At 65.0% G+C, this 12,853-nt stretch overlaps 1 gene segment (V, D, J or C); it reads left to right on the top strand.

The window, feature by feature from the left end:
* Window positions 1-841: 841 nt before the first annotated feature.
* Window positions 842-12,040, top strand: LOC122239531. The segment is given in 8 exon segments: window positions 842-983; window positions 1,196-1,495; window positions 1,628-1,935; window positions 4,387-4,624; window positions 10,412-10,702; window positions 10,979-11,026; window positions 11,152-11,481; window positions 11,590-12,040. Coding segments are annotated over 8 exon segments (1,971 nt in total).
* Window positions 12,041-12,853: the final 813 nt, after the last annotated feature.

The following is a 12,853-nucleotide window of genomic DNA, read 5'->3' as shown; positions in this document are numbered from 1 at the left end:
GGCTGGGCTGGGCTGAGCTGGGCTGAACTGGGCTGAGCAGAGCTGAACTGGGCTGACCTGGGCTGAGCTGGGCTGAACTGGGCTGAGCTGGGCTGAGCTGGGCTGAGTTCAGGTGGGATGGGCTAAGCTGGGCTAAACTGGGCTGAGCTGGGCTGGGCTGAATTGTGCTGAGCTAGGCTGGACTGAGCTGGCCTGAGCTGAACTGGGCTGGGCTGAACTGGGCTCAGTTCAGCTACGATGGGCTAAGCTGGGCTAAACTGGGTTGGGCTGGGCTGGGCTGGGCTGAACCAGGTTAAACCGAACTAGGCTGAGCTGGACTGAGCTGGCCTCAGCTGAACTGGGCTGGGCTGAGTTGGCCTGTACTGGGTTGGGCTGGGCTAAAGTGGGTTCAGCTAGTTGGTTTGGTCTGCCTGAATCAGGCTTCAGCGAGTCAAGCAGGGTGTACTGTTCTGCTAGGTCCAGTGGCCAAGGTCAGTGAGGCTACATTGAGTGGGACTGAGCAGGTATGACAAGCCTGGCTGGCAGGCTGAGCCAAACGGAGCTGAAGGGTTTTGGTGGAGTTTGTGGACTGAGCTCAGATGAGTTAGCCTGCTCGAAATCGGGTCTCCTGGGCTGACGTGGGCCAGGCCGGACCAAGGCGGACTCCCGTGACCTGAGCTGGTCTGAATCAGCAGAGCTAGTGAGGCTGGGTGTGGAGCGGGTTAGTATCGCTGCTCTCGGCCGTCCTGACGCGAGGCCACGTGGACTGGTCGGTCTCACCGGACCGAGGGGGCAGCGTGGACGATGACCTGGGGTCTGGGCTCCGGGGAGGAGTCACCACCTGGGGGAGTGGGGGAGGACTGATCCGGGCTCTGCTATGAATGGGGCCTGTAGTCGGGCTCCCTGGAGCCTCCGCAGGTCAGGACACGAGTCAGACACCTCTGCTCCCCAAGAACCCCACGTTCCTGCCACTCAGGGCTGCGGGCAGGGCGTCCTGGCCAAAGGTAAGAACACCCCTGCTTCTGGCAGGGACACAGGGGTTCGTGGGAGGGCGTTGCTAGCAGACTCGGGGAACAAGAGTCCAAAATGAGCATCTGCCCCCTGAGGCTGGAGAAGGGGTCCCCGTGCGCCCCTCCCCCCGACCACCCCGCTCTGCCCCACACTTCTCCCCCTCAGACTCCGCCGGTCGGCACTGACACTGCCTCTGCCCCCACAGCCTCCATCCAGGCCCCCCTCGTCTTCCCCTTGGCCACCTGCTGCAAAGGCACCGTCGCCACTGCCCCGTCCGTGACACTGGGCTGCCTGGTCACGGGCTACTTCCCGATGCCGGTGACCGTGACCTGGGATGCGGGGTCCCTGAACAAGAGCGTCGTGACCCTCCCCGCCACCCTCCAGGAGACCTCTGGCCTCTACACCACCACCAGCCACGTGACCGTCTGGGGCGAGTGGGCCAAACAGAAGTTCACCTGCAGTGTGGCTCACGCGGAGTCCCCCACCATCAACAAGACCGTCAGTGGTGAGCCACGGTCGGGCTGGAGGGGGGGGCAGGCGTGGCGGGAGCGGCTAGGAGAGGAGGAAGGCGCCTGGGCGGGCACGTGGGTGTCGTGGGCTCAGGGGGCTGACGCCACGCTGCCACCTTCACCCCTAGCGTGTGCCATGAACTTCATTCCCCCCACCGTGAAGCTCTTCCACTCCTCGTGTGACCCCCTCGGTGACCCCGGTAGCACCATCCAGCTCCTGTGCCTCATCTCCGGCTACGTCCCAGGTGACATGGAGGTCACCTGGCTGGTGGATGGGCAGAAGGCCACGAACATATTCCCATACGCTGCCCCCGGCAGGCAGGAGGGCAAGGTGACCTCCACCCACAGCGAGCTCAACATCACGCAGGGCGATCGGGTGCTTTTGCTTTTCTGTACAGCACAAAGAATTCTTTTAATAAATAGATTTTGTTTTTTAGTTTATTGAAGTACAGTTGACGCACAACATTCTGGTGGCTTTGGGCGTGGAGCACGGGGATGGGACAGTCTGTGCACTACAAACGGCTCACACCCGTGTGCCACGTTTGTTGCGAACGATGAGCCAATGTGAGCGGATTACGGCTGAGTAAAGTCCGGAGTTCACAGTAAGGTCCACCCCTAGTAGGTTCTCTGAGCCTGCACCCTGTCCGCGGTGCTGCCCCGGTCAGCCCGCTGTTCAGGCTGCTGTCCTCGTGTTTCCCCCACTACCGTTTCCTACAGAAGAATCGCCCGGCCCGAAGATCCCCTCTGCCCCACCCGTTCCTTCCTCCCTCCCCCCAAACGCCCGGCAACCGCTGACCTTCTCGCCGTCACACTACATGCGCTGTCCCCCACATCACGCAGTGCGGATGGTACAGCGTGTAGCCTTCTCCAGCTGCTCCCTCCCCTCAGGCCACACGGGCCGGCACGCGGCCCACATGTGCCCACGGGGTGCTGACTGTAGGGCTTCTCGGCACGAACAGACCTTCCAGTGGCCCTGCCACGAGGAGGGCAGGTGTGTGTGCTGGCCTGGCAGCCCGAGCCCTCCTCCACCTTCTGTAAGAAAGAATATCATGTCGTCCAAGGTCACTTTGCTTGAAAGAGGCACCCCCGGCGGGGGGAGATGGTCCGCACCATCCAGGTGAGGGTACTACACAAATACCTCATATGCCTGCACATAATATTGCATATACACAGTAAGCATCTGCAGGCGCCTGGAAGCAGGTGCCCATAAGGGGAGGGGAGGGGTTGCTGAGACGCTGTGGCAACAAGTCAGGCTGGAACGAGCCAGGCCCCGGGCCAGGCTGGTGTCTCACGGCTGCCCTGGACGACCACCACCGCAGGCTCTGACGCCGCGGGTCGGGGAGAGGCCCCTGGAAGGGACATCCGTGAACACCTCCAAAGCATCTCTTTGTTCTTGTAACCACACGGTGAATGTTTCTGAAAGCCAAACCCAGAGCTCAGCGTGAGGGTTGAAAAGCGTCAACACTAGGTAATTTCATCGCCTCACCAACTTTTCTGTGAAAGGATTATTCTGGAAAGGACGGGCCTTGCAAACCTAGGCTGGGACAGGTGTGTGGTCTCTGCCAAAACCCAGTGCCTGACGGCCCACATCCCACTGCCACGCCCTCGGCAGCCGAGGCAGCCCTCCCCCACACTGATCCGCCACAGCAGGTGCCCCAGAGCCCCGTGATGACCCCACGAGGGACAGCGACCGGCGCCACGCCAGGGGCACTGCATGGGGACCAGGGGAGGGAATTAGCTGTCCAAGGGAAGTACGATGTGCCACTTTGTCTTGCCAAAACCCTGCCTTTAGAGGTGCCTGGGGCCCCATGTCCCTAACGCACGGTAGCCGGGACACCCTCGAGGGTTTTGCCAAACTCATCGGTTCCGGTGATCTGACCAGAGTTGTGTAGATGGATGTGCTTCTTGAGCAACCAGGGGCCCACAGCTTGCAGAGGACCCTAACTGCCGGGCACCGCGAGAGGGGGCCGGGCTGCGGGAGCCCGGAGTGTGGGGTGCACACTCCCTTCACCGACGCTGTGACCGATGGCATTTGCAAAGTGGCCACTGCAGTATTTCCAGGACCACGGGCTCCTCCATCACCTTGCCCTGCCCCACGCAGGGGGCGGGGGTCTGCTCCCCTCCCCAGAAGCCCAAGGGTCTCTGTGAACTCCGTGGGGATGGGGACACAGAAGGGTCATTGCTGGATTCCTAAGATCAGGACCTAAGGAGACATGGCTTCTCGTGGGAGTCAGGCCCTGGGCCCAGCGCAGCCGTCCAGCTACGGCCAAGGTGCCATTCTGGGGAGCCCCGGGGACCGAGCGGGCCGGACCCACCCAGCCAAGGCCCCAGACCCTAGGAGGGGCCCAGAGCCCTCGCTCACATGAGTGTGAGCAGGGCAGAGAGCCTCGCACCACAGGCCGAGGGCTCCAGGCACACCCACAGCCCAGCAGGCCCGGATTGGGACTTGGACGTGGTGCGGAGGCGTCCCCATCGAGGCCTAACACCGCAGGAAGCGGCAGCCTGGGGTGCACACTGTGGTTGTCCAAACACAGGGGCTGAGGGTTCACGGCCCCCTTGCACGGGCAGCACAGGGACCACACAGAGTCTCTCAGCTGCAGGGACATTTTCAGGTCCGGTGACCACCACGAACTCTGTCCCTGCACATCAGGCTTCTGTCTGTCCTCTAGGGTAGTAGCTTCCCTCTGACCATGGGCAGATGACCGTGACCGTGGCTGAAGCCAGAGGAAGACAGCGTCCCACCAGGGAGGCCACACTGCTGAGTGGACGGGACAAGGCCCAGGGCGGGGCCTCAGGCTATGGGTGGGTCAACGTGTACCCACACCACACGCCCAGGTGAGAGCGGGGTTCCTGTGCCCTCCTTTGGGACCCCAGCCACCCCCCACAGCCCACCCCCGCACACCCAGGCCCTCTGAGACAGAAAGTACCCAGAAGAAAAGGGAACTTCAGGAAGCGTGTCGCAGAGCCACCTAGTTTCAATCCTGTTCTTAGTCTTCCCACGGCTGCCTGGGGGCTAGGAAGGGGGCTATGGGCACAGAGCTCAGCCACAAGGAGCCACATGTGCCTGGGGCCAGAGCCGGAAGGGCCGAGGTGCTGGGGCCAGCCTTCCATCGCCCCAGCCCTTGGTGAGTAGGCTCCGCACGGAGAGAGGGCGGCGTGGGGGCAGCAGAAGCAGCACAGGAGCCAAGGAGAGACGGGGCCCCACGGAGGGGCCGGAGCAGCCAGCATGGGGGACACAGGCTGCCTGGGGGCCAGGGCACCGGCCAGGGCAGGGACGAGGGAAGCATGGGCAGGAGCGCCCACGCCAACATTGCTGGACGCACCGGACATGGCAACTGGGCCTTCAAGGAGCATGATGGCCATGGTGGGCCTGAGGCCTGCCCTTTGCCATCTGTGCTGGGAGCCCAGGGCTGGGCTAGACTGCGCTACTGCAGGACCAAGGCCGACATGGACAGACAGGCCTAAGGTGAGGGCACAGGGAGAGGCTGGCCCAGCACAGGGGAAGAAGAGGACCCCAGGTGGCCCGAGGGTCCTGTCCCGGACACTGGGGCTGGCTCTGGCCCCAGGCCAGGGTCAGAGGTGCTGGCCATGGGGTCCTGGACTGCAGCAGATGAGCAGGGACAGAGCACGAGGGGCTGGCAGGGGCTCCCGTGTGCTCTCCCCTGCACAGGGGCAGACGGTCAGGAGCCAAACCTGGGCTAAGGAGTCTGGGATGGGCAGCTGAGACCGGGGCAGCCCTAAGAACACACAGTAGTTGCGGGCTGAGTTCGCCTGTGGGGGAGAAGTCATGGGGCAGCAAGGGCAGAAAGCAGCAGTGGTGGAGTTTGTGTAGGTGAGCAGGGGCAGGGGAGGCCAGGAGGGGGAGGGGCTGCCCCAGGAGCTCCCAAGGTGCACACAGAGCTGGTACAGGTGAGTAGCAGCAAGGGGCAGGGAAGCAGGGGTAGGGGGTGGGGGCAGGAGAGACAGGGCTACCCCAGGAGCTCCAAGGACCAGTGGTGGAGTTTGTGTAGGTGAGCAGGGGAAGGGGGAGAGCAGAAGGGGCAGGGGGAGAACAGGAGGGACAGGGGGCTGTCCCAGGAGCTCCCAGGCAGAACACAAAACTTGTGCAGGGAGCAGGGGCAGGGGCAGGGCAGGAGGGTCAGGGGGAGAGCAGGAGAGGCAGGGAGAGAGCAAGAGGGGCAGGAGGAGATCGGGAGAGGTAAGGGGGAGAGCAGGATGGGCAAGGGGAGAGCAGAGAACACACAGAGCTTGTCAGGTGAGCAGGGGCAGGGGGCAGGGCAAGAGTGGCAGGGGGAGAGCAGGAGAGGCAGGGCTACCCCCAGGAGCTCAGGGGACCAGGCAGAGCTTTGGAGGAAGAGTAGGGGGGGTTGGGAGAGAAGGAGGAGCAGTGGGAGAACAGGAGGGGCAGGGGAAGAGCAGGAGGGGCAGGGGAGAGCAGGAGGGTAGGGGCAGGGCAGGAGGGGCTGGGGGAGGACAGGAGAGTCAGGCCTCCCCAGGAGCTCAGGGGAGCCAGCAGAGCTTCTGCCGGTGAGCAGGGTTCCTGGGAGGGCAGCAGGAGCAGGGGGAGAGCAAGAGGGGTAGGGCTGTCCCAGGAGCTCCCTGGGAGACACAGAGCTGGTACAGGTGAGCAGAGGCAGAGGGCAGGGCAGGAGGAGCAGGGTCGAGGGCAAGAGAGGCAGGACTGCCCCAGAGGCTCAGGGAGCAGGCAGAGCTTGTGAGGGTAAGCAGGGGCAGGGGACAGGCAGGAGATGCAGGGGTTGCCTCAGGAACTCCCAGGGAGCACACAGAACTGGTACAGGTGAGCAGGGGCAGGGGGCAGGGCAGGAGGGGCAGGGGGAGGGCAGGAGGGCAGGAGCGAGGGCAGGATGGGCAGTGTTGTCCCCAGGAGCTCCCAGGGAGCACACAGAACTGGTACAGGTGAGCAGAGGCAGGGGAAGGACAGCAGGGGCAGGGGGAGAGCAGAAGGGACAGACAGCTGCCACAGGAGCTCCAGGGAGCACACAGAGCTGGTACAGGTGAGCAGGGGCAGGGGGCAAGGCAGCAGGGGCAGGGGGAGGGCAGAAGGGACAGGCAGCTGCCCCAGGAGCTCAGGGAGCAAGCAGAGCTTGTGAGGGTGAGCAGGGGCAGGGGACAGGGCAGGAGAAGCAGGGTGCTGGGCAGGAGGGGCAGGGCCACCCACAGGAGTTCAGGGAGCAGGCAGAGCTTATGAGGGTGAGTAGGGGAGGGGAGGGCAGGAGGGCAGGGGGAGAGCAGAAGGCACAGGCACTGCCCCAGGAGCTCCCAGGGAGCAGCAGAGCTGGTACAGGTGAGCAGAGGCAGCAGGGAAGGACAGCAGGGGCAGGGGGAGAGCAGAAGGGACAGACAGCTGCCACAGGAGCTCCAGGGAGCACACAGAGCTGGTACAGGTGAGCAGGGGCAGGGGGCAGGACAGAAGGGGCAGGGGGACGGCAGAAGGGCAGGAGCGAGGGCAGGATGGGCAGTGTTGTCCCCAGGAGCTCCCAGGGAGCACACAGAGCTCGTACAGGTGAGCAGAGGCAGGGGAAGGACAGCAGGGGCAGGGGGAGAGCAGAAGGGACAGACAGCTGCCACAGGAGCTCCAGGGAGCACACAGAGCTGATACAGGTGAGCAGGGGCAGGGGGCAAGGCAGGAGGGGCAGGGTGGAGGGCAGGAGAGGCAAGGTTGCCCCAGGAGCTCAAGGGAGCAGGCAGAGCTTGTGAGGGTGAGCAGGGCCAGGGAGAGGGCAGGAGGGGCAGGGGGACGTCATGAGAGGCAGGGGGAGAACGGAAGAGGCAGGGGAAGAATAGGAGGGACAGGGGGCTGCCCCAGGACCTCCCAGGCAGCACACAAAGCTGGCATAGGTGAGCAGAGGCAGGGGGCAGGGTAGGAGGGGCAGGGGGGAGAACAGAGGGGGAAGAGGAGAGCAGAAGGGATAGAGAGGGAGCAAGAGGGACAGGAGGAGAGCAGGAGGGGTTGAGAGAGAGCAGGATGGGCAAGGGGAGAGCAGGAGGGACAGGGTTGCCCCAGGAGTTCCCAGGGAGCACACAGAGGTGGTACAGGTGCGCAGGGGCAGGGGGCAGGGCAAGAGGGGCAGGGGGAGAGCAGGAGAGGCAGGGCTGCACCAGAAGCTCAGGGGAGCAGGCAGAGCTTGTGAGGATGAGCAGGGGTTGGGTGAGGGCAGGAGGGGCAGAGGGAGAACAAGAGGGGCAGGGCTGCCCCAGCAGCTCCCAGGGAGCACACAGAGTCAGTACAGGAGAGCAGGGGCAGGGGGCAGGGCAGGAGGGGCAGGTGGAAGGCAGGTGGGGCAGGATTGCCCCAGGAGCTCAGGGGAGCAGCCAGAGCATGTGAGGGTGAGCAGGGGTTGGGAGGGAAGGAGGAGCAGGGAGAGACCAAGAGGGGCATGGAGAGGGTAAAAGGGGAAGATAGAGGACAAGAGGGGCTGGAGAGTGGGCAGGAGGGGCAAGGGAAGAATAGAAAGAGGAGTAGGGCTGCCCCCAGGAACTCCCTGGGAGCACAAGGAGCTGGTACAGGTGAGGAGGGGCAGGGGGCAGGGCAAGAGGGGCAGGGGCAAGGGCAGGAGGGGCAGGGAGGAGGACAAGAGGGGCTGGAGAGTGGGCAGGAGGAGCAGGGGGAGGGCAGGAAGGGCAGGGAGGAGGACAAGAGGGGCTGGGAAGTGGGCAGGAGGGGCAAGGGGGGAGGGCAGGAGGGGCAGGGGGAGATAAAGGCATGTAGGGCTGCCCCAGGAACTCCCAGGGAGCACACAGAGGTGGTACAGGTGAGCAGGGGCAGGGGGCAGGGCAAGACGGGCAGAGGGGAGGGCAGGAGGGGCAGGGCTGCACCAGGAGCTCAGGGGAGCAGGCAGAGCTTGTGAGGGTGAGCAGAGGCGGGGGGACGGCAAGAGGGGCAGGGGCTGCTGTGGGGCAGGGCTGCTTCAGACAAGCTGTAGACAGGAGGACACAGTGACCCTGGACTGTCCCCAGGGACCTGAGCTGAGAGAGCTTCCTGCAGCAGGCAGGGTTCTGGTGAGGTCTGGAGTCTGCAGGGGCTCGGGGGTGGGAGTTCTGGCCAGGAGGTGCTGAGGGCGGCAGGGCAGGGGGAGGTTAGGAGTGCTGCAGGGCAGGGGAGCTGAGGCCTGAACTGGCAGGACCAGGTCTCAGACATGCAGAGGCAAGAAGCTAGAAGGATCCAAGGCCTGGGCTCAGCATGAGGGGCCAGGCAAAGGGGTGGGGTGGAGGAGCTGCTAGGAGGAGGTGAACCTATGGGGAGCACAGACAGCTCGGAGCTACCACCAGGCCAGGAGCTCAGGGGAGCAAGAGAGCTTGTGCAGGTGAGCAGGGGCAGGGGGGAGGCAGGAGGGGCACGGGGGAGGGCAGGAGGGGCAGGGACACCCCCGGGAGTTCTGGGGAGCAGGCAGGGGTTATGACAGTGAGCAGGAGGTTGGGAGGGCAGGTGGAGCAGGGGGAGACCAAGAGGCGCAGGGAGAGGGCAGGAGGGGCAGGCGGAGGGCAGGAGAGGCAGGGCTGCACCAGGAGCTCAAGGGAGCAGGCAGAGCCTGTGAGGGTGAGCAGGGGGTTGGGAGGGCAGGAGGAGCAGGAGGAGAGCAGGAGGGGCAGGGAGAGGGCAGGAGGGGCAGGGAGAGGGCAGGAGAGGCAGGGCTGCACCAGGAGCTCAGGGGAGCAGGCAGGGGATGTGAGGGTGAGCAGGGGCAAGGGGGAGGCAGGAGGGGCAAGGGCTGCCCCAGGAGCCTCAGGGGTGAAGGGCAGAAGGACTGAGCTAAGAGCAGCCCTGGACTAGGTGGGAGCTGAGCGGTACGGCACACAGAGACCACGAGGGCGGGGCCCAGGTGAGCCTCCCTGGACACGGGAGGGCGTGAGCCGCCCGAGGCCCGGTGGACAAGGTAGGGGGGAGAGGCGAGCCTGGGTAGGTAGGTCTCTGGGGCTGAAGGGACAGCGGTGGCCACAATCTTAGGCTCAGGGGCGCTGACCCCGCTCTGGAGGCTCGTGCGGATGGGGGACAGAAGGCTGGACATGACAAAGCCAGGAGGGGTGGCTCAGGGCAGTGGACCCGGTGCAGGGAAGGAGGGGTTGCTGGGAGTTTGAGGCAGGGCCGCCAGCCTGGAGTGTGGGTGGGAGGGGAGGCCAGGCAGGGCCATCAGACTTAGCAGAGGGGTCGGGTCTGGCTGGGGACGTGGGGTCTGAGGTGCTGGCACCGTGCACGAGAGGACAGCCAGGGCGGGGCAAGGCTCCCACCGGCACTGAGGGGCAGGCAGGCTCAGGAAAGACCTCGGCTGAAAGAGGGCTCTGGGGACAGGGAGGAGCTGGACAGGCCCCAGGGCACGGGCACTGAGTGAGCCCAGGAAGGCCTGAGAGGGGCTCAGGGCAGGGCCGGGATCCGGCGCCCGGGCGCTTTAGCTGCAGAGCTGACCCAGAAGATGTGAGGCCTGGAGGGCAGACAGCAGGCCACGACGGGGACTCCGGGCTGAGGGGCACGGGCAGCGGGTGGCAGAGGCCTGCTGTGTTCAAGAAAGGTCCCGCTGGCCCAGGGCAGATCCAGGCTGGGACAACAGGGCAGTGGGCTCAGGGCCTCAGCAGAGGCCCGTTGGGAGCAGGGGCCACCGGTCAGAGCTCAGACGGATGGCTCGGTCAGGCCGAGCACCCACAGGAAGCCCGAGTGGGGACCCAGGGGCTGGGCCCAGGAGACTCTAATCCAGCAGGAGGTCACCCAGCACCGACCGGGCCCACGGGGCCAGCACGTGCAGCCGCAGAAACACGAGGCCCCGGGGCGGCAGAGAGCTACGCCGGGCGGCTGGTCTGCAGACTTCCTGGAGGGCCACCCCAAGCCCGGGCACCTGATACCCTGCCCGGACCCTCCCAGGAGCGAGACCCTTGTGGTCACACGGCCTCCTCTCTTGCAGCCTCCACCACGGCCCCATCGGTGTTCCCACTGGCCCCCAGCTGCGGGACCACATCTGGCTCCACCGTGGCCCTGGCCTGCCTGGTGTTAGGCTACTTCCCTGAGCCGGTGACCGTGTCCTGGAACTCCGGCGCCCTGACCAGCGGTGTGCACACCTTCCCGTCCGTCCTGCAGGCCTCGGGGCTCTACTCTCTCAGCAGCATGGTGACAGTGCCCTCCAGCAGGTGGCTCAGTGAGACCTTCACCTGCAACGTGGCCCACCCGCCCAGCAGCACCAAGGTGGACAAGACCGGTAAGAGGGTGTCCACTGGGAGACAGGCCAGGTCAGCTGGTCCACCTGGACCCCGGGGCACAGGAGAGGCACCTCTGTCCCCCAAGCTCGGGGAGGAGGGCCTCTGGGCCTGGCTGCCTGGTCCAGTGTGAGCACAGGCTACACACCCCCACCATACTTCATCTCCACTGCAGGCACCAGTCTGGGGACGCCCCCCTGACCTGCCCTGACCTAGCCCACCCCAAGAGCTGTCCCCACCCCTGGCCCCCACTAACCTCCAGTCTGGTCTCTCTGCAGTGCCCAAACCCACAATAGAGGCCAAATGGGAATGTCCCAAATGCCCAGGTGAGTCAGCAGGGCACCGCCCTGCACACCAAGGCCATGGCCCGCATCCAGGGACTGCCTGGTGGGGGGAATGTTCAAGAGAGCCCCCCCAAATGCTGACCCCTGCATTGTGTCTCCCACACCAGTTCCTGAGATTCCTGGGGGACCGTCCGTCTTCATCTTCCCCCCAAAACCCAAGGACACCCTCTCGATTTCCCGGACGCCCGAGGTCACGTGCTTGGTGGTGGACTTGGGCCCAGATGACTCCGATGTCCAGATCACATGGTTTGTGGATAACACCGAGATGCACACAGCCAAGACGAGGCCGCGTGAGGAGCAGTTCAACAGCACCTTCCGTGTGGTCAGTGTCCTCCCCATCCTGCACCAGGACTGGCTCAAGGGGAAGGAGTTCAAGTGCAAGGTCAACAGCAAAGTCCTCCCCTCCCCCATCGAGAGGACCATCTCCAAGGCCAAAGGTGGGCAAGAGGACAGATGGGGCACAGGGAGGTCGAGTGGGGCCTGGCGGACCCAGGCCAGCCCTCCACCCTGGGAGTGACCATCTGTGCTGACCTCTGACCCCACAGGAGAGCCCCACGAGCCCCAGGTGTACGTCCTGCCTCCAGCCCAGGAGGAGCTCAGCAGGAACAAAGTCAGTGTGACCTGCCTGATCGAAGGCTTCTACCCGCCTGACATTGCCGTCGAGTGGGAGATCACCGGACAGGAAGAGCCAGAAGACAACTACCAGACGACCCCGCCCCAGCTGGACAGCGACGGGACCTACTTCCTGTACAGCAGGCTCTTGGTGGACAAGTCCCGCTGGCAGAGGGGAAACACCTACACCTGCTCGGTGTCACACGAAGCTCTGCACAGCCACCACACACAGAAATCCCTCACCCAGTCTCCGGGTAAATGAGCAGCGCGCCCGGCCCCCCAGCAGGCCCCCGCGGGCTCTGAGCGCCCACCCCTGTGTACATCACCCCCCGGGCAGGCACCCTGCGTGAAATAAAGCACCCAGCACTGCCCTGGGACCTGTGACACTGTCGTGCGTCTTTCCGAGGCAGAGCTCAGGACACCCAGGCCTCTGGGAGGTGCGGGCAGGCCAGGCTCCGAGGCTCAGGGGTCACCATTCACGGGAGAGCGCGGGTCCCACCAGGGGCCGGGACCTGAGTGGGCAGGTCTGCACAGGCGGCCAAAACTCATGGCCGGGAGCCGCCTGGGACAGAGAGAGGGCTTGGCCAGGGGCTACTCAAGGCCGGAGGGGGGCGACAGGGAACGGAGAAGCCCTCCAGAGCCCCTCAGGGAACGGGGCGCACGGTCTTTCCCACGTCTGGACCCGCCCAAGCTGTGGGACGCTGGCCTGTCCTCTTCCGCTGCTCCCCCCGTCCCCTGGACCTCTTGAGAGCTCTGAGTTGTAGCTCTGTGCCAGTGCAGTAGCCAGGCCTGACCCATGCTGTGAGGACAGGCCCTCACCCTCCCTCAGATGAGGCGGCCCCTCCTGACTTCATCCTGCCTGGGGCCAGGCCTGTCCACTCGTGGGGACACTCACCCCGGTGCCCCAAACGGGCAGAGGCAAGCAGTCCTGAGTGCCCAGGGGAGGGACCATCCCAGACACCCACAGGGACGCTGAAAACAAGCCCCTCCCACTGAGCAGGGCCACCTTCACAAACACACACACACACACGCACACACTGGGCCTCACACGGGACAATGTGCCCGGGCCCAGACCGGAACCAGGCTTGGGAACCCTCACCGTGGACCCCAGCCTGGTCCCCACCCCCTCCCACACCCATCGGCTGCTCAGCAGCCCATCCACACGCCGACCACGCTGACCAGCCCTTCTTCTCCCCA

Source organism: Panthera tigris, chromosome B3 (assembly GCF_018350195.1).
Source record: "Panthera tigris isolate Pti1 chromosome B3, P.tigris_Pti1_mat1.1, whole genome shotgun sequence".
Lineage (NCBI taxonomy): Eukaryota > Metazoa > Chordata > Mammalia > Carnivora > Felidae > Panthera > Panthera tigris.
Note: the sequence above shows the minus strand (reverse complement) of the source record. Positions and strands in the feature narration are given on the sequence as shown.